General features: G+C 37.4%; 1 protein-coding gene across 4 annotated transcripts in view; it reads left to right on the forward strand.

Annotated features, from left to right (window-relative positions):
• Nucleotides 1–27,002, forward strand: part of LOC117606164 (zinc finger and BTB domain-containing protein 8A-like) — a 66,262-nt gene that overhangs the window by 21,065 nt on the left and 18,195 nt on the right. The window contains exon 5 of one of the 4 annotated variants that reach the window (XM_076693097.1): nucleotides 22,766–24,596. The exons of 2 other annotated variants lie outside the window; for them this stretch is intronic. In XM_076693097.1, coding sequence (XP_076549212.1) covers nucleotides 22,766–22,983 — 218 coding nt within the window. In that variant the 3' untranslated portion in view covers nucleotides 22,984–24,596. Of the gene's footprint in view, nucleotides 1–8,386; nucleotides 19,010–22,765; nucleotides 24,597–27,002 lie in introns of those variants that run through there. One more of the 4 variants, XM_034328258.2, reaches the window with a different exon arrangement.

The raw sequence follows: 27,002 nt of genomic DNA on the forward strand, positions 1-27,002 counted from the left end.
TCAGTAAATATGGTTTCAAGATATTCTAAGTATTTTTGAATATTTATGTTAAAAATAGTTTTCTTTTATTATTATCAAAGTTAGTAAAATGTAATGAGGCAAATATTTTTGAATGGTAGTATACAGTGAATAGGAAAACTGAACCAATGAAACTATTATTCCAGAAGATTATTATTTATTTATATCTTAATACACTTTTGCAATACAAGTATTGATTTTCTTTAACATTACACCTCAATGCACTTTGTTCCAAAAATAGTGCAGTTGCATTTCTCAAGAAAAATACCCATTCTTCCAGAATTAAATTTTTTTTCTATCTCAAAAGCAGCCTAGTTATAAACTATTTCAATTTGTATATAAATTGAATTAATATATACACGAATACTAATCTCCAAGGGAGAACAGTATTAACGGTTCAGTTTTGCTGGTATACTCGGTTAGCCTGCCTTGCATCCACGGTTCCCAAAACTCGAATGCACCGGAGGGATCCGAGATGCAGGGAGGGAGACGTAGCTGCACACCTCGTGACCTTCTTTATCCCAGTTTCCCTGTCCCTCCACTTTTCATCCTCCTCCCTCCTAATTCCACAGCAGGGATGTAACGCGATGATCGATGTCGTTGTGTGTACGTGTGTCTGCCTGTCTGTATGCAAATGGTTTGGTCCCGTCGTAGAAAAGATCATCATCCATTTTCGAGGGATCCATTAAAAGGGATCTACCTTTCGTCCTTTTCATTTGATCCGTCGCACGTTAATCGACTTCCACCCTATTTTCCTCTCTCTCTCTCTCGCTCTCTCTCTGTTACAGTGTTGGCCACTGGTGTCTCACTGAAGAGAGAGAGGGGTTGGCCCGCAAGGTCATGCAGCGAGTTCCAGCTGCCCTGCTGGATGCCTCCGCCCTAGCAACCCTCTGAGCCGCGGAATGCTCGTGCAGGGGTTACGGGCGGTGGTGCCGGTGTGGTGGTGGTGGTGGCGGTGACACTGGTGTGTGACCATCGGTACCATACGTTATAACTGGGCACCGCTTGTCCTTACCAACTGTACAGCTGCCCTCCATTGTGGCAAGTTGGTCAGTAACCGATGGAATTGTACCTGGAATTATCTCTGATCCGTTCTCGCAACTGGGTGTTGACGGGTTTAAAGACGAGAACCCGAGCTGTCTGCCCATACTCCACGTAAGGAAAGTGCTCTCCAAATTCAATCGATCTTGTCATTGTTCCTCGAGAGACGCGATCGAAGGTTGATCGATGGGTTGAAATATTCTGGATTCGTGTTAGGTACTTGTCGTTATAAATCAACAAACTCTATTGGTCGCGACTGTATCCGCAGTCGGATAGGTGTTTTCGTTCTTTCAATTTTCGCATTTTCAAAGTAATCCAAGTGAGATCGATCCGGACCAGGCTGTACCTCTTCCACCGATCGAGTCTCGCAGCGTTGCGGGAAAAGTTTCCGCGGTATAAAGGGACGGGAGAAAGCCACGGAGTTTCAATGACTTCATCTCCCTGCACGGCGATCTAGAGGAGAACCGCGTTACGTACGCGCGTCGTTCAATCGAAACGAAGCGTTGGTGGTAACACAGCTTCTCCGGGTTTGATTAGCTAATGCAGCGAGAGAAAGTCGCGATAGCCACTTTTGGGAGGGATGGAAAGGGTTGGATGTATCGCGGCTGACCCAGACTCTGGTCAACCCCTATGGGGCGTGCCACTTTTCCGGCTTTCAGCCCGTTTAAACCGCCCCAGCTTTCTTTTCCGAAAGGTGTTCCATCGATCCGCGTGCCTCCCCGCAAGGGATGCACACGTGTGTTTCCATCGATAAGTTCAGGGTGAAAGGGAGCCCGACTCTCAGAGGGTATTTTTGCCCGAGATCCTCCATGCGATTAAACCCCTCGTATCGCGGTTTCGATCTCGTCTGCCTTCGTGAATCGTGTGCAGTCTTAGTCTGCGGTCTTTCTATGAAACGGGTTATCGACGCTTAGCTTTCTCTACCCACCGGTCATTTTCTCGTTCAATTTACTTTCGTCCATGTGCAACGTTGTTCCGTCGACTTGGCCCTACGAGGAAACACGATTAACAACGGACTCGCGAATTAAACGAGACATTGATTTATGTTGCTCGTCCTCGTGGTGACACGTTCGCTGTTTTTCCTCGGATAAGTTGTCCATTGGGCTAGATCGGTCGCCTCGAACGCTGACAAAAACGCGCAACCGACCCTGTTTCAAACCGTGTTCCCAGTGACGCGACGCCGTGAACGACTTTTCCTTCGACGACATTCAATCAGCTTCAAATTTTTTTCTCTCAACATATTCGCTACTGGGTCATATTTTATTTGAAGGCAAATTTTAGAAAATCATTACCAATAAATTAATTTTTAATTAAATTCTGGTAGCGAATGTGTTTCTATTTCGAACAGAAATCAAAATATATAATTTTAAAGAAATTTATTACAGATCATCAGGTGGGAAACATATGGGCATTTTTACCTTGAATATTTGAATATCGTTTGAAATGTGTTTTAAAAAAAAACCTAACACGGGATTTGTGGTAAAAAGAGAATCGCTTATATCAACCATCAGAAATATCATTTTGTTATTCGAACTGCTGTTTGTTCCTCATTGTTGGATGAAAGGATTACCGAACGTGACAATATGTCTTACACCAGCGTAGCTCTGGTATACCCATACCTTGCTTACGAGAAGTCTAACACACACACTTAATGTACCTAGCAATTAGAATTCCTACCTAGCGTTTACTAAGTATTTAAGCGACGAGGAATCGAAGAGGAATATATATATATTTATATATTTACAAAAATATATATATACATGCTGTAATATTTTTGTACTGAGCAGATTTGTGAAATAAATAACGATGATTCAAGACAACTCACAAACCGTGGACCACGGATGTTGTATGTTTATCGTACGCGCGGATTATCGCTCGATACCGTTGCTCTTTTCTATTTTTCTTTTTTTTTTTCTACGTTTCTTTTTTCTCTTTTTTCGGGGAGGGGATGAGGGTTGAAGGAAAGAAGGAGACAAAGAAGATAAAAAAAAAAAAAAAAGAAACAAGGGGGATGTGTGCTTCGTGGTCGGTGCGCTTCGACGCGCAGCTGATACACGCGAGAATTGTTCTGCCGGTGGACCGTGATGTTTTACGGAAAAGCCAAGCTTTTTCTTTGGGGGAAAAAGGAGAAAATAAAAAAAAAAGAGAAAGAGGAGATTCTCGTTTCAGTCTCGTCTCGGGCCACGTATCGTCTCTTCTCGAATTCGAACGACTGCTTTTCCCTTTCGTGTTTTCAGTGTCTATTAATCTCACATCTCTCTCGCTCATCACCGCATATATATGTATATATACATATATATATATCTCTACGTGCTCTATCTCTCTCTTTCTTTCTTCCTTCCCACTCTGTGTACACGGGAACAGTTATTGTATATGCCTTTGTCATTCACCTGAGAGAGGAAACCACGCAGTATGTAACCGTGTAACCAGCAACTCACGCTAATGCATATTACCAGCAGAGAGTCTAACAAAGTCTAACAAAGAGGATCCTACACTAACAAAAGGTATTATTTTATTCGTAATCGGGTGTGCGTACGCAGAACAGAGGCCTTGTAACAGTTGGTGCGATGACTAGAATTTCTTATTTCTATGGAATTCTTTAACAGATGTAGGAATGTGAAATTTAAAATTTCAGGAAATTTTTATTATTCACAAAATTTTTCAACAGATTTATGAAATATGAGGGCAGGAAATTTGCAATTTTACATGGTTTTATTATTGACATTTCAAGGGTTAAAAGATATTAGTATAATCTTAGAATCTATTTTACCAGGTGATAAATTAAGCGAAGCTGTTGCATGTTGATAGATCATTTTATTACAAATCTTTTTATATTTAGTTTTGGAATTAAGAGATCAATAGTTTCAAAGTTGCCATAAGATTTATTTATTATGATAACTCTATTGTAACAGCTAGTAGATTGCAGAAAAAAGTGTAATTTTAAATTTCTTCCCCAAGGTTTGAATCTAGCTGCAAAAATAACTCTTTGTGAAAACTTAGCAGCTGTTACAGTAGAATTTATTTAAATAATTATTCCCTTATTTTTATCCACTACAAATTGATTTCATCCCTACATGAACAGCATTTGCGATTGATAATCAATAATCAGAGTTTATCACTTGGAAAAAGGGTTAAGTAGATTATACGAACTATTTCTTTGCTAAAGTGAGTCTTGTTAATAATAAAGCAGTCTTTCTCTACTAGAACCCAGTGACTAAATTTAATTTAATTCAAGAATTAAAAGAAACTTCAAATTTCAATTCCATTAAACATTCAAAATCACTTTGTACATTTGCATATGATATTTGAAATCTAGAAGGTAGTTCGATCCGTTTTATTTTTTCACAAAGAATGATTTGTTCACCGTGTGCACCACCTGTTACAGAACATCCCGGTCTATCTGTATGTATATAAATGTGAAAAAGGAAGAAGGTTGTACAAAAGTTCTCTTGCAGCGACGTCGTCGATGGATCGACGCTTAAACTGTATTCCTCTGCAGGCTGCGCTCCTCCCCGCTACCTTTGAGGATCTCGCGAAATGAAAACGCGCACGATGCCGGCCAGAAATCAGATTTTATTGAAAATCGAACCGGCTGTGGAACGTCAAAAGTTTTAACGTCTTTGAACAGTCGCGGCAGTCGTTTTCCTCTTCCCCCTTTTTTTTTTTTCATCCCTCTGTGCGTTCCCCTCCGTCGTTTTTTCCCCCTTCGACGGCTGATCGATCGGAATTCAACGAAACAACCTTTCACATTTCCTCGTGAAACGTCTGCTGTCTAGCCTATCACGCGAATATTATTTAAATTGTACGTTAATCGGGAACAGAAGGTAGCGTGGATGCAGCTGTAGATCGATACATCGACTCGTCGTCAGAACCTTTTAAGGTAGATTCATATTGTCCCTTGAGACACGGAACAATTCCCTTTAGAACGGTGATTTTTATACAGAAGACTCGTTAATGTGCAATTTCACCAATTTTTGAAATTTTTAGATGACATAGTAGCAGATATTTATAAAACAAGCTTATGGTTTAAGCACTCATCGTTAATTCATAACGTCGAAATTTGCATATTAATGGGTGTGACATAAGAATACATGCGAGGTTGGGTGCAATATAGGCTTCCCTTGGCTGAGGGCAAGTGTAGGGGGTGGAAGTACCCATCATTTGCATTCAGTTGTGGGGGAACTCTGGTGCAACCTAGGGAGAACCTATGGAAAATCTAGGGAGAAGCTAGGGGCGAACCAGGGAAAATCTAGGAAGAACCTAGGGAAAGCCTAATCCTACCCTAAGCCTTAGGTCCTAAGGGAAGCCTGAATTGCACACGAGCATACATTTCCCTTTTTAATGAAATTTTCTATTCTTCCTTAAAAAAGAAAAATGATTGAAAGCATATAGATACATTCTGTGATATTGAAAGAACCTTCCATTCACTAGTTCTCTAACCCTTTGAACGAAACCGTTCCGTGTCTGAACGGATAATATAAACCCACCTTTATGTATCAAAAGGGCCAGAGAGATACTAGCCTACCACACGCACACATATACACGTACACACGTATGTTCCATAGCAGGCATTGTACACGAAAGAGGGTCGAGTCTCGCGCGAATCTATCGACATATTCGTGCTTTGGGTATAACTATTAAAATGGAGCTCGTACACGCTCATTCAGCCCCCTGGAGTGGCGAGAATAAAAAGATCACCGTACCCGTTATCGACACCGGTACACGCACCTTGAACCACGTGCATCCACGTAGCACGGAACCGTTTAAGTCTTTGAAGAAACATTGATCGGGTCTCTCTGATCAGATTTATCCTTCTCTCTCTCTCGTTCTCTCTTGCTCGATCTCTCCCCGTGAGATTCCATTTTTACAGATCATAGAACACCTCGGACTAAAGGCTTCCTAGCGATGGGAACGAGCTCAGTATTTATTTAAGAGTCTCCATGAAATTAACCCTTTGATATTGTATTTCTTAATAGATATTTTACAATACTTTTGTTTTAAATTTGAAGTAGATAATTAGTCCTATTATCACAGATCTATAATTAAAATATGAACTAAAATTTAAGTATAATTTCATCTCAAAATTTAATTTTTTAGAAAAGTAAAGTTTATCTGAATTATATTTTTATTTGAAAACATACCACAGTAGATTTTTATTTATTTTAGGTTGTTTTTAATATCCTTGTTCATGCTCGCGATACGCTTACTCCCATCGCTGTTTCCCTCGACGCGAATCCAATCGACGAATAATAATTCCTTTTCCGTCGACCTGTACCCAATAAGTAGCTGCAGCTTTATGCCACCCAGTTTCCAAGCAGAACGTTTCACTGAATGATTCCACCGTTATATTTCACTGTATCTCAGAGAAATATGCTAAATAGAAGCAAGAGATTTTAGAGGTGTTCTATGTGTTTCCATATTCAGAAGTTTGTTAACTGTATCAACCAGTTGATTTAGACATTTAGAGACTACTCCATTACGCGTCGAATGAATTTTTATTCTTTCCAAGATTTTGAAATTCTTAGGTGTATATATATTTTTTAATAATTTACAAATCAACACCTTTTTATCCTTGTTTATCCTTTTTGATAAAAAACAATACTTCCTTGGAATTAACAATTTGGTATAATGTTTATTCTCCTTGAATGGAGTGTATCTTTTTATTTTAAACCAAAAGTAACGAATTAATCTTTGGATAGCTCGCTTTGCCTACGCACTTGTAGCAAACTTGTACACGTCACTCGTCATGCATTTTCTTTGTTAATTGCACTGATTTGAAATTTGAACAACCTTTCTTACACGACTTACGCAAAAGTAAATGTGTGTTGCACTTGATCCCACTGTACAGAGTGCCCTTTTATTTTTCATTTGTGTTGTAAGTAAGGGAGATCGCGACACTAAATTTTCATTGGAACATTAACAAATTTATTGCTTAACATAATGGAGTGTTCTCTAAGATGTGCAATAAAAGTGATAGAATTAAATAAAGTTGCAAAATGTTTAGTTGATTCAGTTGATCAAGAAGAGGCTACTTTTTAATTTGAATGGTAATTAATGATGGAATCAAGGTTTTTCTAATTAACAAAATCTATTGAAATTTTTTTTTTTTTAATTTTCCCTACGTTTTATAGTACTGAAACTTTCATTTGATGCTATAACGTGTAATATCAATTAATACATAGTTCATAATTCTGTTACAAATTTTTTCTTTACTCCTCCACTGTATTATAATTATAAACTTCGATACGAGTTTAATGATATTAAGTTAACACGAATAGAACCTTGATTTAACGAGCATTCTGGGATGCCACAAAATCACGACTGATTAAGTGCTTAATATTCAGTACCACGTGTTAAACTTGATTCCATCAATAATCGTGTTTTACTGGTGATCACCTCAAATTTAATATAATCGAACAACAAATGAGAAAAAGAAGCTTGAAAAAAGAAATGATTATCAATATATCAAGCTAAAAGTTAAAAAATTTTACTACATCATTAGGTATATCTACTAAAAATTAAGTTAATTCGTGTTGCCTCATTAACAGGGTAAGAATTATTATTTCTTCCATTTTTTAATATTATTTTTTGAGTATATTAAATTTCTGAGTTTGTTGTTGAATGCAGCACCAAAACAGCCCTTCAGTTTCAACCCTCTTCTTGATCAACTCTCAAAGATCTGCATCCTGTCATCACACGTGGAGGTTCATTCCATTTCTCTTTTTCTTTCTTCGTACCCCATTCCTTCCTCACATATCCATATCCACTAGCACATTATCCCTAGTCCAATTACGATCGATCCGCTAGTCAACTCGAGCCTCTCTCTCGTGCACGACACGTCGAGGAGTAGCACGCGAACGACCTCTCTGTTGGGGTGGAGAAAAGGGATTAGAAGGTGAGAGGCAGCTAAGGAAAGTTGTAGTATAGAGAGGAAGGGAGATGAACGACACGTACGTAGATCCTTACGTGTTGTATAGTCGCACGATGTATATCACGTCCCCTTGATTCATAAATATCGGGGGTGGGTGGGGGTTGGGGTAAATTAAACGGGGGAGTTAAAGAAGAGAGGCTGAAATAGGAGAGCCATGAGAAAAGGAAATGACTAGAGAGGCAAAAGCAAAGAGAGAAACTGCGACTGAGAGAACGAGAGAGAGAGAGTGGACATGTGGAAAGAAAAAGAGAGAGAAAGAAAGAAAGAAAGAAAGAAAGAAAGAAAGAAGCGATCGAGCCGCCGCTCGACACAGAGTGGGCCGCGGGCGGCTCGTCGTCGTAGGTCGCGTTGGGAGGCCAACAGTTGAAAGTGACTTGTCTTGTGTTGATGTTGCAGGTTCAAAAGCCTGGCACATGCGGCTGACCTTTGACCGGGTGCCAGGCGGCTGCAACCTTCACAGGTGCAAGCTGTGCGGCAAGGTCGTGACGCACATCAGGAACCACTACCACGTCCACTTCCCCGGCAGGTTTGAGTGTCCTCTCTGTCGTGCCACGTACACACGTAGCGACAACCTGCGCACGCACTTTAAATTCAAACATCCCGAGGCAAGAAAAATCGATTTAAACGATTTCATGACCGGCACCTTGGCGCTCTCCGCGATGACTAACGATACTATGAATACGCTGTCCTAAAACGTGGATGGATTGCACGCGTCTGTATATATATATATGTATTATATATTATATATTTACACTTACATAACGCGTTCCGTGAAGCAGATAAACCGGATATAAAAGAAAAAAAAGGTAATAATGAATAATATATATTATACATATACATATATAAATATATATATATATATACACACATGCATAAGGAAAAACAGAGAGCGTGAGTGGCTGCGCCCACATGGGTACTGTCGCACTTATAGAACATTACGATACGGCCCTGATATCCACGGCCAACGCAAAGGCCGATACCTCTCGGCTTTTTTCTTTTTCGAAACACCAAATCTTTTATAGGTTCTACGCTTAAGAAATCGACAAGATTCTCCTATCGCGGGAAGGGGTAGGGTTTGTTACACTGGGTGTGTACAATGATTAACGTGCGACGTTCTTGGGTGGGCTTGTCGTTAGTTACAAAACGTTTTTAGGGAGAGAAAGAGCGAGTTAGCCGAGTGTCACACGCGCGAACGCGCGAATCTGATGGAGTTGGGGGAAGATCGAGAGGGGAGTTTTTATTAACGAGTGCGCAGGCGCGGCTGCGATCGGCAACGATGGGGGTAATATAGCGGACGCGCATGCGCGTGGCCGTCGACCGCGGTAACACGTTCACTTATCGAGCCGATTTCTCGAATGAAACGTTCACGATTTTCTCCACGGACTCGAATCGGTTTTCTGCGATCGATGCGACGACAAAGTTCCTTCTCGATTGCTGGCGTTTGTTGTTTGTTGTTTTTTCATTGACGATCGGCGAGAGCGCGAACGAGAGCCCGAGACGAATCGAAGTTGGCGCGGGTCGCTTTTTCGTTCTCCGGCTCTGTCGGCTCGTGGTATCTCGTGCGTCCTCGGTACCGATCGGCGACGCGTATGCGCACGCGCAAACCTCCCCCATAGATTCGCGCGGGAAACTTCGAACGTGTGCCATTCATCTTGGCTAGCTCACGTGCGAAACGTTGTTTCGAACATGTCCAAAGACCGGGCAGCTTTATTTTTTTTGTGGTGAACGAGCGCTGCGCCGATCGATGATACTAAAGAGAGAAAGAAAGCGAGAGAGAAAGAGAGAGAGAGATTGAGAGAGAGAAAGTTAGTTTGGGAGAGTTTCACGATTCACGCATTATATGCTATATACATATTTACGTATGTATATATAAAGTGGGAGCAAACGTGGTGCCAATTTCTCCCGTAGTTGATGTTGCCAAACGGCCGAGACACGCCGTTCGACAACCGGAAAGAATTATAATTATTCGATTAATTAATTATTAATTAAAGCGGATATCTACTGGAGGTAATTCATTCGATACGCAGGGTGAGTCGTAATAGTTGTTGAAGAATTTATAGTTGGACTTCATATTAGATTGTAATCGTGTGTTTCATCGGCGTTCGGGAATCGTTGGCAATTATTACGCCCACGCACGTGCAAGTCCACTTGGCGGGCTTTCAGCTTGGGGGGAGATTAGGTGTTTATATCCGAACACATAGATACACTAACGCAACACGTACACGTACACACATATACACACAGACATCGATCGACAGACAACACGGAAACACGCAACACACACGACACCCACGCGTACTTCCGGCACAGACCGGACGTACCGGATCACACGTAAATATTAATCGACTAACAACGAAAATCTTTTAGTCCTATGCATCGTTTCCAATGGTCTTTTTCTAATAGAGTAAAAAAGAAAAAAAGAAGAAAACAAGCGAAGCGACGCTTTGCAGTTCTAATATGAGCTCTGAACTATAAAACGCGTTATTTGTTACTCTTGAAACATCTGAAAAGATATATTAAAAAAAAAAAAAGGAAAAAAAAAATAACAGATATCTATTTAAACAATAACACCGCGGATGCAATATCGCAGCAAATGATTGTGGAAATCACGCGAGACATTCCACAGATTCGGGACTTAAGAGTGCATAGGTGATCGATCACACACACACGATTCAAAGGATCTATCTGTATCGGATTGATTTCTAGTACTATAAACAATAATTATATCACGTTATTTGTAATCTGCCGGAGAACTAGTGTTATTACGGTCAATTTTTATTCAAGAGGGCTGGTTACACGATATTCACATGCATCGTTACACGTTGATATTTAAATCGGTTGGGGTGCAATTTGTTTGTTCTACTTTCTTCTTTGTTTGTTTTTTACGTGAAACAAAAACAAATTTTATCTATATATATATATATATATATCTATCTTTACTTCCTTACGTATAACATTTAACGATTAAAGGTTTAAACAGAGTGGATAGAGACCAGCTGATACGTCAGCTGGTGACACGACGGACAGACATAAACTGACGGACGGACAGACAAACGAAACGTAAATGTACGTGTGTTTCAAAGCTGGAAAAGCATTTCGATCGACAGATTCGAGTGCTCGCGTGGTACCCGCGTGTGCTCCGATATTCGAGCACACCCCGGGACACAGTGTTACGTCGAGTCCGCTAGCTATTCAAAGAGCCAAACCGCTAATATATTGTGATGAAATGATATTACCGTCGATCTTCTCTCTTTTGCAAGGAAGGGGCACTTTGCATAGTTAAGGCTACTACCGAACACGCATATACCTATATAATTTAACGATATAATAATATATTACATACATAAACTATATAATAACCAGAAAATATTAATATATTACGCAGATGATTAAGTATATTAATTAATATATTGGATAATTTATTTTATTTGATTTTTTTTTTGTTTTTATCGTTTTAATGATTTTATATACGTGTTATTCACTGTTTATATATTACCACGAAGATACACACAGACAGATATACACATTATAATATTATATTTGCAGTAACACGGTATACGCAGAATTTATTATTTATTATTCATGGGACAGGGGAGAATTTAGGTGTACACGTTAGGCCTACCTTCAACCTCTTTTTTTTCTTGTTGTCTCCTCGTGTATGCTTTTTCTTCATTTCTTTAATTAATATTGTCTACTTTTTCCCCCCCATCCCTCTTCTTTCTTAAACGTAATTTGCACCAAATAATAAGCTAGCCGAGTGTTCCGAGTGCTGGTCGAGTAGAGGAGAAAAATCTGGAAGACGATGTAGAATAGGATCGCGTTAGAAAGGAAGAATCAAAAGAGATAACGAAATTTTTCGATCCTTCCGTCCTCCATTTTTCGACGCGGAACCATAAAGGTGTCACCGTTTCACCGTTCAAACACGATTTCCCGGGTGCTCTCGATGCGTCAGACTTGATTATCTTTCCGTGCAAGCCGCGTTACCCTTCGTCGACCGTTCAAAACTGCGGGAAATTTTACAACTTCTCTTAATAGATGGAACGATAAAATGAAATTTTAAGAAGGTGAACTCCGCGCCCCGAACTTTCGCCGCGGCGAGTTTTGTCATTTCGAATTTTATGACTTCCTTAATAGATGAGACGACGAGATATCATTTTAGGAGCCCGAAGGTAGTCGCGCTTCCACGGAAAATTTTCGAACCACCAAACGTCCTCGTTTTAAATCTCGTAATTCGAACTGGTCCGGATGAAATTTTAGAAGTTTTAAGGTCGGAAGTTGGACATTTATTTAAAGTGCTTCAGACTTTCAGGAAAAAGTCGTCTTGAGTCAATTAAATTGGATCTAACTTTATTTTTCTTCAGTGGACTCTGTCCGCAGTTTATCAAAGAGAATTTAATTTAAAAAAAGATTTTATTTTTGATATTTTAACAGTGAAAAGGTGATAATACAAAAATTAATATTAGGAGAAGCAATTCAGTAATTGCATTTAAATACATAATTTTTTTTTTAATTAATCTAAGGTATTATATTATTCAAATGCAAAATTATAATTATTAAATTATAGAGTTAACTTGTGTAAAAGGAAAGTAGAATCAAAGTGGGTTTATACTTGTGTCACTGTGAATGGCAAGGAACACCTTTGCCACTGAAAATATCAATAATTAGTCAGACACATCATAATCAGCCGTATTAATGATGTAAATACAATGATTCATTTTCTTTATCTGATCGAGTATATTCAATATTTTATTTCTAAATTAAATTTGTAGTTTCCCTTATCATTAAATTACGTCTGACAACAGAACTGACATGTAGGCTTTGCATGTCTGACCATTTACTGTTATTTTCACTAGCGCTCACGAAATCCCTGCGCGTACACCTTCTTCGCTCTATTATACATCGATTTTCACGTCAAGCCGATAGTAGATTCTCGTAATTATGGTCCTGGTTACACGTAATGGCTGCTTAATTTTAATTTTGATTAACCGTTGCGAGGTTACAAGGCTTTTACAACGTGGAATCGAGCGAATTTGCTCCTGATTTTATCGCTCCTATTAAATTAGCTTTGATTGCAGATAACGATCACGTAACAAATTTGTTAGAGATTAGCTAATATTTCTTTGCAAATTTTTCAACAATTTTATGAATTCAAAATTGGAAATTTTTGAAATTCAACCCTTTGCACTTGGAATTCTTTCCTAAATAATTTCTCGTTAGAAATTATAAACAGTAATATAAATTGATATAAAATTGCAATATAAAATTATTAATTTTCATATAATAAAAATGACCAAGTGCATAAGGTTTGCAAATTAAAATTATATTTCCAATCAATTATTATTATTAGATATAATCTTTTTATTTCTCAAACTGCATATTTCAGCCTTTTATTGTAAAAAAGAAGATTTCAAAAGAATTTAACATCTGTTTCTCCATTTCATTTAAAATCCAAAGAAAGATGATCGAGCCATTATTATCACAATCTCTTCATATTCCATCTGAAATAGAGATGATTAAGACAAAACGCAATACCGAGTTGGCTTTGACAGAAGACCCAGAGGGATTAGGATTACTCGATGAAAAGGTTACACTGGTAATCATACTCGTTCAGTGTCCCGTGTAAACTCCTATTCCAAGATTTTCCCGGATTTATTAAGATGCTTCGAGATTTCTAAAGGGAACACGTTATTTTTTATTCGTAATGCAATTCGGTCGCGATTACGCGTGCACACGATCGCACTTAGGATTAATACCGTTTTTACAACGAAATTCGATCTCTATCTTTCGATTTCCAGCAATATAAAATTCGATTAACACGAGACTGGACGAGCTGACTTCACGCGACGCCAAGTATTAATGGAACACGAAACAAAGTTTCCGTGTTTCTGCGGAGCTCTTTGATTTTTATCTCTTACGCCAGTGTCGCGTGGTTCGTTTCATTTTGTCATTCGAATCGTCGACACATACATATACGAAACGCGCAACCGCAGAACTGACGATTTTCCGTGGAAAAAATTGATCGAAATTGTGGGATACGATGCTCTTTTTCACTTTTCGTCTTTCATCAATTGAATCCCAAATATTTTCTATTTTCATATTCCAAAAGGTTCCAAAAAATTTTATTAATTCAAATTGAAATCATTTGAGTGTTTTAAATTTTCTTCTTAATCGCAAGTAAAGTTATACATTTTCCGACTTTCAGTTTGTGTTACTGTATTTCTAAGCTTTGTAAGTGCACACGACGACAACGTTTCAGAGAAATTAATCGTGTCGCGGATTATCCGCGAGCGACACGTCGCGGCTGGACGTGCTTTTATTATAAGAACCGCATCGACACGATATATAATTAGCCTCTCGACCAAGCGTATCGATCGTTTGTTCTCGATGTCGTTGTCGTCCTCTCTTTGAGCCTTACTAATACCTAACCCACTGCTGGATATGTTGGTCGGTTTCGAGCACTGCCAATTTCCGGAATTGTCTGCTCGTACGAGTCGTCAAACGGCCGATCGTTAATCGTGGATTGTCTGCTCGCGATTGGTCTTATCGATTCTCCTTGCTGACGTTCGGTATCGATTAATTTTGGAAAAATTTTCGATGCTCAGGACAGTCACTGAAACTTGAAAAATTATTTTGAAAATAGCAATTTTACTGATAATATAAAATGTAAAGTATAAAATTACAAATTAAGTTATTGGATGCTTAATAATTAGAATTTTAACCCTTTGACTTTTGTAACATCAGTACGTGAATTTTTGAATTATTATTCTTTCCTATGTTTTAAAAAGTGTCACATAATTTCACATAAAATTTGCATTTCGGTTTAAGTAGAAACAGGAATATAAAATTATTCAAGTAGTAAACCCTATGATATGTCAGACCTACAAAGTGTACCCCTTAGAAAATGAATATTCTGAATCACAGTCATTTTGACCCATAATTAAAACGTTATTATATACAGATTTAAAGCCTGAAATGTGTAGAAAATTTAGAAAATACTTTCATGAATTTTTAAAATAAATTTTCTGTATTTTATATATTTTATTATGATTGAGTACAGATGTCTTATTCACTGTGGCAGTTAACGCGTTAATAGTCGATTTTCGAGGAGGTATATTTACGGGGGTGAGTAATGAAAGAGTTAAACGGTACTTTGGCCGACTCTCGAGGCAGCCAAGCTTGTGAAACACAGGATCGTTAGCAGCCACGTAGACGAGCATCGTTGAGCCAGGGCCTTTTCGGTTTACGCGGGCGTGCCTGTTGTTTAGCAGCACCACTTATTTCCGCTTTGAGCCACGGAAAAAGGTGTACGCGATTGACTCACAAGCCTGTGTAGTCTGACTTTGATTTACAGAGGAAAAATTAAATTTTTTTAATATAGATGGAAAAAAGTCCAACTGTGAGGTTTAACTTTCGTCCGGAAAGTTCGTGCCATTTTATTATCTTTTTAAAATTTTAATTTCAAACATCGCGAGTGTTGTGAAATGTCATTTTTATTTAAAATTGTATTTTCGTGGATAATTTTACTTTTCAGAGGATTGAAAGGACCAAATAGTAAAGAATTATATTTAACCCTTGCAATATGATTTTTAAATAATTGCGTCAGAAATAATTATTCAAAATTGATTAAAAATTTATTTTGTATTCAACGAGTCTTAGCAGTGTAAATAATGATTAGAATTGATTGCTTCAATTTTAACAAACTAGGTCTCTCTCCATGGTCCGCCATTCGTCACGTGAAAGGGGTTAATAATTTCTAGCTTGCTAATTAACATATCCATCGTGGAATGATGAAAGAAAAATTGCAACTTGTTTTGAAAACATCCCTCGTGCGTACGGTGTCTGGTACTGTACACACACAGCGACGCAAATATTTTCGAAGGCATTCGCGCGAATCGACGGATAGAACGGGCTCGTTACGCCTTCAGTATTTGATCGCTATGCGAATCACTCGTGGCACGCCGCGTATTTCAAGCTGACGAGACGAAAAACGAGGAGGGGATGGGGGATGACGCGAGTAGCACCCCCTGAGCGTGTAAGAGGATCTCGACGATGATGTACACGAGATCGAGTATCGAATCTTTCACGAGATTAACGACAACTATTCCGTTCAGCAAATTTTCTCTCTTATCTTTTATCCTGCAAACAGTTTTTTATAATCGTTCGAGGGTTTTTATTTCATTTTAAAGTGGTACTTTACAACTTTTTGACATTGAAGTCATTGGAAAATTTAACACTTTCATTACAACTTTAATAAAATAATAATTTTTTTTTTCCTAAATTTGATTCATTATTTTTGGAAAATAATATTATCGAAAATTTAACAATTTAATTACCAGCCTAAATTCACTGCAAATCTCATTAAATACTGCTTCTAGATTTTTCAAAATTTTATATATTTTTGCAATATTTCAATATTCCGAAGTACCTAACACGTTGAGTGCTGAGATGAAAAAAAATTAAATTAAATTCTAACGCTTAATTAGACTATATTTATTACACTCGTTTCGCTTAATTGAAGATGTGCCTTTGTATCATAGGACACCCTGGGCTACCGATAGCCCTGCAGCACTCAACGCGTTAATACTATTTCCAATGAAATAGATAAAAGAATTCTTTATAACCCGAACGATAGGATTCTCTAAAATATCAGAATTTCTTAAATTTAATCAATTTTTTTAATCAAACGAAACGGGGATTGAAATCGGAGGACGGAGGTTACGTATCAGAGTGCCGGTTACTAAAAATCACGGTTTCTTTCAATTCTAGGATTCAGTCAGCTTTTTTGATGCGATTCTCGGGATTAGCCACTCGTCGGTGAAAAAGGAGGAAGATATATCGGAGCCGCACAGTGACACACACGAAATACATATCGGTAGAAATCGTGTGGGTAAATCACACAGATACATGACGTAACATGTAATCGCGACTAGTCGAAAGAGAGAAGGATAATGACGATGACGAAAAAAAAACAAAAAACAAAAGATAGAAATACTCGGCAACACATACACAAATAGAAAAGAAAACGAGAAAAGATATCGAAATGACCGGCACACGCGATCTGTTTCGAGCATCGTCGTGCAGGGTCGTTTGGCTGTTATTATCGAAAACCTTTTATTAATTAAACGGAAATCTCTACTATGTACCATTATTACTATGACTACACTACTACTATTACTGCTATTACTACTACTACTATTACTACCACTACTACTATTACTACTATTGCTATTACTATTACTACTACTATTACATATAGGTATTTATATATTTACAATTGCGTGGTGTGGAGTGGAACATTGTGATATAATAGATTGGTGCTAACACCTTATTGAAATTGAAGATGAATTTAAAGAAATGAAAATAAAAAAAAAAAAAAATCGTGCAATATTGCGATAGTAAAATGCGGACCGCGTCGCTGTCACTCGCCGAAGAACGCGTTCAGTTTTCCGTGGTAAAAAAAAAAAAAGAAAAAGAAAATAGAAAAAAAAAACGAAGAAAAAAAGTGGCGGGAGAATGGAGCGAGGCACAAAACGAATGAAAATCACGTTTCCGTTCACTTTTCCAAGTCGTCGCGTCGCAACACATCGGCCAACTGATAGTCACACGAAATAGTCCGGCGGATGACGATCGTGTTCTGTCCATCTGTGAAATCGAGGTCTCTTTGTCTCTGCAGCTTTTCCCATCCGTTTTCTTTCTTTTCCTTCGTTGTTTGTCGCGGCTGTCCATCTCTCTCCCGCGATCAATGCGCGATTCTTTCAGGCGGGAACATCTCTCATCGATCGACGTCAATCCCTTTGCAATTTTATTTTGATAATTATAGAATATGTTCTGGGGATTGAAATTAGGAATTGAATTTTTGAAAAAGAGGCACAGAATTTGAAATTTTAAAAAAAATCTAATCTGACTGACATGTCAATCGACATTTCTTTAATTTCCCACAAATTCATTAATTTCTTTCAAAGGAATTTTATTCAATTCCGATCCCAAATTTCTCATCCCTTAACGGAAAAAAAAATTCAGTGTTCCTAATGCTAAAACTAAGCAATACTAGAGAATAATCCACGCAAATTGAATGAAACCAGGGGCCAATCGTAAAATTTTCCTTTCGTCCTTCTTTTCCCATTTGTAAATTCGAAACGACTCGGACCAAAATCTCCTCGGATCCCTCGACAAGCAACGAAGTATCAGAAACAGATAGAAAAAGTCCATTGAATGAAAGGAGATTGGAACCGCGTAGGAGACGACGATATGAAAAGAAACTATGGCTGTGCAAGTGAACATTATGAGTGTAGTTACATAGGTGTAGGTGTTACCTAGGGTCTAGGCTTAGCTGATCGTAGGATAAGGAGCACGTTTAGATGCGTTTTGTTTTCACCTCGTCGAGTGACAGCGATCCGTGCCTCGCTCTTGTACATTACCGAACTAATTAAACAAAAGGAAAAAAAAAGTACTATTATTAATATCTCTTTATATATTAATATATATATATATATACAAAGTAAAGATTAATCATGGATATATATGTATATACACACACACGGTTATATGTATATATATCTATCTTCGTATGAACATATAAATATGAATATAAATATAAATATACATTTTGTTATTTTTCTCGGGGGATAATATATATATTAGCGAATACAAGGAAAAAAAAAAAATTAAATAAAAAATACTAATGTAATAATTGTAAATCGTAGGCGCGCGTGGGATATCGGTGTTCTCCGCGTCGCTTTGACTAATCGTGCGTGTTCTACTTATCGTTTGACGAGGAAACGAACGAAACCAAGATTAAAAACGAGCGCGAAAGAAGCAGAGAATTCAAAAGAAAAAGAAGAAAAATAAAAAATGGTAACAGAAATCGGCGTGACTGTCAGACTGAAAGTTGTGATTTCGCGCGCGGCACGTGTGTATGTGTATATATTAGGAAGAGAGAAAATTGATACAAGGGGTCTCGTATAGAATCAACGGTTTAGGTGAGACGAGAGGTAGTAAAAAGAAAAAAGAAAAAAAAAACAGAGGTCGTTAAACGTTGCATTTTTTTCAGTTGATGTGCAAGCACAGTGAGAGAGCGTGCGTGCGTGTGTAACATAGAAGAAGGAACCAAAATCGATAAGGAATTTTCCTGATATCCTAAGAGAACCTTTACCCTGTCACCTTCTCAAAATGGCAATTCATCCATTTTCGTTCTTCTATCGATTTCGTTTGATTTTCGGCTACGTGAAACTCCAGCATCGTCTGAAGCTTCTTTCTCTTCCTTTTCCTTCCGTTCCTTCCTTCGTTTCATTTCGTTCAGTTTGCGAAACTCTGCGCTCGCTAACAGGTGCAGCTCGAGCTGTCTCTCGGATTTTAATCAGCTTTCGCGCGACGGTAGATCAGGTTATTTTAATCTTGTTGTGTGCAGGTTTCGGTGCAATTAATATTTCGTTTGAAGAAATTTCGTGTCCTTTATTTGGGATATTTTGGTAGCTGAAGGTATTTGGATTATTAGGATTTATATTTCGGTTATTAGTTGCATTAGAAATTTGGTATATTATATGGCAAGAGATCTACAGTACTTAGAATTTCTTTCAAATTATATTAAATTTATGGTGTCGCACATACGGCGGAACTGGATTAAATTGATTAAATTATAATTTTCCATAATTTCGGGGCGAGTCCGATCGACTCAGGTCGGGACCCGACCCGATATTTTCGGGTACCCATGCATCCCTAAACAAAATTGGCTCTCCAATAACCCAGTATCCGCCGTCTGATTAAAATCCGAGAATATAACTGAGCTGTTCTCGGAAGTGACAGAGCAGAGTTCAAGCACTACGCGTAAGTAGAGAAAGAAAGAAAGGGTGTGGTATCTGATCAGACACGATTGCTTAAGCACGGCGAGCCTTCCGTCGTCGACCGGACGGCCACGTCGACGAGGATGCGTCGATCACGTGATCGAGTGATCTAGTTGTCCTTCCTGTTCCGTGGACGCGTATCCTCCCCGTGACAGTAATGGTGGTCGTTGACGATGATGGTTCTCTACGTGCACGCGAATTTCCATCGTTCTATCGTACGAATCATTGCGTATCATTTTGAAAAAAAAAAATAAGAAAGAAAAGAAACGTACAATAGGCGCACTATCTCGAAGAGATAAACGGAATAAGGAAAACTCCCCCATAAAAAAAAAAAGAAACGTTTTGAGGAAACGAAAAATCGCTGACCGTGCCGATAGAAAAAAAAATATATAATGGACTAACACGATCATAGGGCGTAAAATGATTTTATTACAAGGAAATGATAAAAAATGATTATTCTTACTACTTCTTATTGTTACTACGATTATATTCTTATTCTTATGGTTATTCTAACATTGCAAGTGTTATGTTACGATTGCAATTATTATATACACTTTTAATTACTGCATAGTGTAGATACTATATGGATGATGAGGATAAACGAAAGAAACATTACAAAGCAAAACATATATATATAAAACAAAAAAACAAAAAAAATAATGGAGAATTAATCACATGTGCATTTAATGTATTTCATACTAATTTTTTGATTAAACATAATTGTGTGTTAACCGAGCCGTCTATCTTTCTTTTTTTCTTCCAGATCATTCTGTGATCCTTGCCATTGACTTTTGTACGAAGCTCGACCTCCGCTTCTCCATTTCCGACGTTTTATGGGATCGAGCATCGTACGGAAGTTAATGGGTTGCCGAGGACGGTTTAGCGTGCCTAATAAGACACGTTAATGAACACTAAATCAACGTGATTTCAGCATTGTTTAGGATACTATTGTACGATTGACAGCGACTTCCAATCCGTCCAAGTGTTCCATTTCGTGGATCGATCCGATCGGTGAATTTCAGGGCCGGTTGTCTGCCGATACTTCCGGTTTTATGTCTCGACGTTCGGACGTTTCCTTGTCGGAAAAACTGGTATCGAAACGTCCGACAATTCGTCCGTCTGCGAGTCATGCTCTTCCGTTTCTGACGTGCAATTCAATTATCCTTGCCACCGCAATCCATCTTTTTGTTTTTATCGGGGACGTACAAAGCGATTCGAAAATTGAAAATAATTATATGGTGTTTCTTATTTTTGTGAGGATTTATTTATAGGCGGACTCCATTAGCCAATTGATTCAATCTATTTGGAATTAATTTAATGAGTATCGTTGAAAGTAGTTCAGTGTAAATCCGAAAAATCTGGGATCTATTTTAGACGTGTTCGTTTTTAAAGTTCACAGGTATTTTAAGGATAAGATTTAATTAATTAATTATAAATTTAGACGAGATATAGGTGCATCGGTAAAGGTCAACATTTCGACTTTTCAAATCATGATTATTTTATTTACTGGGTTGTTACGTTCTAATTGCAACTGATAAATTAAGAATTTAAGGTGGTGCATTTAATGAATCGGTCTCTAATTTATGAGATACCCGGATAGACAGGTATCTCACGAAATATGAGAGATTAACATTTTTTAATATTCATTGAAATTCAATTTTTTCAAAAATGAAATTTCAAATGAAAAATTGTATTCTATATTTTTTGCATTGTTTTTGCAAGTACAATTTCTCTCTGACTGATTGTACCACACTTCTACGCTCTATAAAGGAAAGAGCATAAAGTTACAAGAGCTCTTAAAGTATTAATCTTTTTTATTTGATCCAATTCACTTTAGAGTAACAAGTGACTATACCAAACCCTTCAGGAAGTTGAATACAATATCTGGGAAGGGAATTTTTTCTTCTGTTAAAACTTTCAAGTTTATAACAGCACTCGTACCTAAAAGTCACATTTAAACTATGAAGGGTTAATTCACATCCTTCTATCAAGCTTTACAATGCTTTTAATTCAATTTTTGATATTTTCATTTTCATTTATCCAACATATAAAAGTCTTTAGAAATTTATCTTTGGGTCATTCATCCCACTCCACCATTTGAGGATTAAGGGATCTTTCGCTAAAGTACACACTGGCTAGAAATTTCGAGTAGCCACGAAGGTAGAGTCCTAAGAGGACTGACCGTAACTACAGTTTGCCATGTACTAAACTATATATTAGGCAACTAGGTGATTATGTGCTGAACTAAAACTAGGCGCACCAGGTGTTCTAAGTAAATCAGTTTATCAAAACTTCTATGGAAGATTCCTTCCTTTCTATTCCTTTCAGCTATCTCCGAGGAAATCTAATGCACATGATAATATACAAAAGTTCCCTAGGCTCTTCTTATATATTCCCCAAGCTTTCCTTAAGTTTTCTCCCAAAACCCAAAATGCTTACACCTCCACCTGTAACATTTTTCTCGACGACCCCCAGCGCAACAAGTTTCCACTAGTCTAATCCCATAACCACCCAATTGGTCACACTCGGTTCTCTCGAACGAGGGTATCGAAGATCTGCCGACCACGATGACCCATTCGCTCCATCGATCGTAAATACGTGTACGTGTAAAAGGAGAATCTAATCGCCGGTACGTGTACACTGAATGTAGGAAATGAATCCAGCATCCAGTAGCCAGTACTCGTTCGATTAAACAAAGAATCCTTAATGAACTCATTAGACTCTTCGTGTCTAAAAGTGATCAAAACCAATCGTGATCAGGTGAAAATAAATATTGTAATATGTTGGGATAATAATATCAGTATCGCTTCGAAAAAAGAAGCGAAACGATTTCTCGAACAGGGGGAGATAAACCAGAAAAGTACCGGAAATAGAGAGATGACGCGGGTGCGCTTCTTTCGGACGCTTGCTGACCCTGTGGTTTCTGTTGTTGCAGAGCTGAAAAATTGGCGGATTTCGCGAATATTTGAGAGACAGAGTAACAACGACGAGAGGAGGCGGTGCTCGTTGTGCGGTAAGGTCGTGACGAACGTACGCAATCACTATTACGTCCATTTCCCGGGAAAATACGCTTGTCCCCTATGTCCTGCGGTTTACACCCGCAGCGACACTTTGCTCACTCACACGCGTACGAAACACGCGCACGCGCAATAGCGTATACACGCGTCCTGTCAGCTTCGGATCTAGCGCGCGGATCCTGGAAGGATCGATCCGGAAAAGGGAACAGTACGTGTATACCTTCGACCCAAATTTACCACGCGACGCGACACAACCGGGTACGCCCTATTTCGACGACCATCCTCGTGGAAATCTTGACGACTGGAAAACTTTCCCAGGGAAGTTGTACGCTTTTCGACTTTCCTATCTGTTGGGAGGAAGCTGATTTTTCAGCATTATTGGGAACCTTTGTTTAACTTAAGGAAACATTTGCTGGTTCGGAAAAGTCCTCTCTGGAAAAACTCGAGGAAGTTTTTTCAGGATCATTAGTGGTGAATTTGTTTCTCGGGGACATTTCTGAATTGCTATTTAAATTTTTCAAAGTCCTGTTCTTGGAGTTAAATTTCAGGAAATTTTAGATTTTTCTAAATGTTAATTCATTTCTGTGGAAGTGTCTAAAATTGTTATTTATATTTTTAAGGATATTTTAGGGAGGGTCATCAGGATTTGAGTTTCTTATAATAGATATCAATGAATAAATAAAGGTTCCTAGGAGGACCCATTTTCAAACTTTGCCATCTGTTGAAAGGAAGTTAATTTTTCACCATTAACACAAAGAATTGTTTCAGTTGAAATTTTCCTTGATGTGTGATCGAAGTTTTTAATGTCTGAAACTTTCCAATTCTTCCCTATCTCTGGCATTTGCCTTCTGCTGAAAGGAAACCCGAACTTTCTCACAATTGTTATTTATATTTCTCAGGATGTCCTCTCGTATTTTTAGAGAATTTTGGAAAATGGCCAGGATCATCTGATGTATTTTGGTTAAATCAAGTTCGTATGTCAGCAGAATCTTGACTTGGAATTTTTGAATATCGTCAGTCGTCTTCTGAGAAGTTCCATCATTGGACCTTGCCATTTATCAACCTATTTTGAAATTCTGATTTTTTCAGACTCCCCGAAGGATTATTTAAATTTCAAAATTTTTGAATTTTTCTCTATGCTTCATTTAAAAAATTACTGTTTCCATTTTGAAAGGATTTTGTACCTCCTTGTATTGTTAGAGAATTTTGGAAAGTAGCCAGGCTTTCCTGATGTACTTGGGTTAAATCAGGTTTGCATGTCAGCACAATTTTGGTGAGGAATTTTAGAGGAGATCGTCGGGACGGATACTGATGGATAGTTGAATCGTAAAAGTCTTATTCGAGGTTTCTGGTGAAAACAGAAATTTCGAAAATTCAGTCCTCTGGCTGTTTCAAAGTTACCCCACCACCTTGTACGTTCTATTGATTTTTCATCTCGAAAAACCGAAATGTTCTCCCTCTAGCTCGTGCCAAAATTTACGATCTACTTTACATTTTGGTTCGAATCCAAATTATTTTCCTTTGAAATTTTGGTATTCGACTTTCCTGGGTTTACATAATCGAAAGTTGCAAACAATTTCCTCGGTAGATTCTCAATTTCTTTGCAAGGAGAAATATTTAATTAATTTATAGATACCAAAGTAACAGATTAATATATTAAATATATATGTTTCTAATATAATTCATACTTAAGTTATACATTGCAAATCATTTGTACATTGTGTGTATAAAATTGATGCATTGTAAATAAAATTATCATAATAATTAGTATAATTAAAAGTTTAGAGGACCAGAGTAGATATTTGAAATATTGTATAGAAAATAATAATTGAATTTTTTAAATTCAACATATCTCTCCATATGATTGGATTAGAAAAATATAAATTATTTTTTATTGTTTTGAAAGGAAATCTATGAATTTTTCCTGGTTGTAGAAAAAGGAAACATTTGTATACATTGTATTCATAATGTAAAAAGAAATATATTGTTTAAATAATGATTATTTAAATATTGAAAATTTTAAAATAAATTCCTTAAAAATGCAATGTAGTATAATTAATTATAGAATGTTAAAAAATTAAAAGCTTCTTGCATATTTTGAATTTCAAGTGAAAATGATAAATCTTTATTCAGTTTGCCTTAATTAAATTTCAAGGGAGATCCCTTAAAAATTCTTTCCTCCTCTGAAATGAAAAATGCATACATTTGAAATGTGCTGAAATATTTTCACGAGCTGCAAGATCGGCTGCATCCGGTCTGCCGCAGTCTTACCAGGGTTATTAATCCACGTGATTCGATTCGGTTCGACTTTTCGCCATCGTGACGCGGTTCTAACACCGTAAACGTGGCAGCGGAAAATTTGATGGCTACTGTTAAACGTTTTACGACGTCTCTAAAGTCTGCGAATTCCGTTGGCACCGGTGTGCACGGATTTCCTGTCCCGACATCACGTGCCTTCCGAGCTTCCGATGGCTTCGCGACATTCTTCCTCTTAAATATTATTACCAGCCTGCAGACGAGTCTCATCCACTGACGGATTTTGTCTCGGTATTGTCTGGATACGAAAATAGACATTTCGTTTTTAACGATTGCATTTTTTTTTTCAATTGCATGAATCAACACTCACAGAAAATTGCATCGTATGAAAAGAAAATAACAATGGAAATTCAACGGTTACAGGGAATTAAAGAAAGAGAAATAACAGAATATACAGTGGTTGAACAGATCATAAAAGAATATTTCTAATACCAGAAAATCAGAATTTCCCACTGTATTTGCACTCGCATTCCATTTCACCTAATCCATGCAATTGAGAAAATTACTTTACACAGGCAAGGCGATGAGCTTATGAGAATCAGGCGTTTATTAGTCTCGTTACCTTCTATTTAAACACGTTCTTACCTCGTTATGCGAATCAAGATGAATAGAAAAGTGCCGAGAGATTGTAGAATTGTTTTTCTCAGATTTTTATATTTCGAAATATGGATCAATTATGTAAAATTTTTCATAAAAATCTATGAAATGGTACATAACTCTATTACAATTAAGTACCATCTAAAATTTAAACAATGAAAACAGAAAGGAGTCTTTACTTTAAATAAAAAATATAGTTCATTCCTATCAAATTAGTGATACATTTTAAATTCGACGTGGAACGAAAGCTCGAATAATTTGAACAAGAAATTCAAGGGGACTGTGAATTTGACCAGCGAAGATCCATTATCCCAGAGAAATGTTTAAAACTGTGTAAAATAAATAGAGGAAATGTAACAGACAATTATCAGAACAATTCACGATTCCTGGTACGTAGAATATTTGGTTAAAGCTACCAGGTAATGCAGTACAAGAATAAAAGTATAATAACCATAGGCTAACACAGCAGATAACTTGTTAGAGTCTTGAAATAAAACAAAAAAAATTAAAAATTCTAAAAATATGAAGCGTACATTTTAATATCTAGAATATTTAATCAAAGCCCCATGGAAAATAAAAAAAGTTTATAAATTGCAAGAAAATAATAGAAGAAAAGCATCTTTAAAATGAATAAAATACTGTAACGACTCCTAATATTTTATTAAAATTATTGAAAAATGCAAGCAGAAGTTTGCAAATGGGAGGATGAAATTCTATGTATAAATTAAATACGTTCTCATAGCTTTTCTGAAACTCGTCGGAAGGGAGAAGAAATTCTTTCCGCTTGTTATTAAAATTTTCAGGAAGTAAATGGGGGATGTTAAATTGCACGCAGGAGATTAGTCGCAATTCTGACGGAAGTTACAAGCTCCATGGTTGAAAGTAGTCGAACATCAACTGTGCCGAACTTAACTAAACTTTCTAGTGCTCGTAACTTCGAGACCTTTCGAAGTTTGTGCAGCGAAAAATTAGAAGACCTCCGTTTTGTACTACACTTCCCATTCGAGACGTTTTATAGCTGTAATTAAGTTTAATCGAGTTTCTAAGATGTTATCCATGTGTACATTGGGTATTTCATAGATTTTTCATGTCATCCTTAATACAATACCTAAGTATGGAAAATAAGTGCACATAGTGACAAAAGTGATTTGAGAAAATTTGATATAAATTAGAAAAAAAAATTGAATTGATTAGTATTAAAATAGGTGCACAATTAGATAAATATGTTTTAAAAAATAACCA

The sequence above is a fragment of the Osmia lignaria genome, chromosome 1 (assembly GCF_051020975.1).
Source record: "Osmia lignaria lignaria isolate PbOS001 chromosome 1, iyOsmLign1, whole genome shotgun sequence".
Classification (NCBI taxonomy): Eukaryota; Metazoa; Arthropoda; class Insecta; order Hymenoptera; family Megachilidae; genus Osmia; species Osmia lignaria.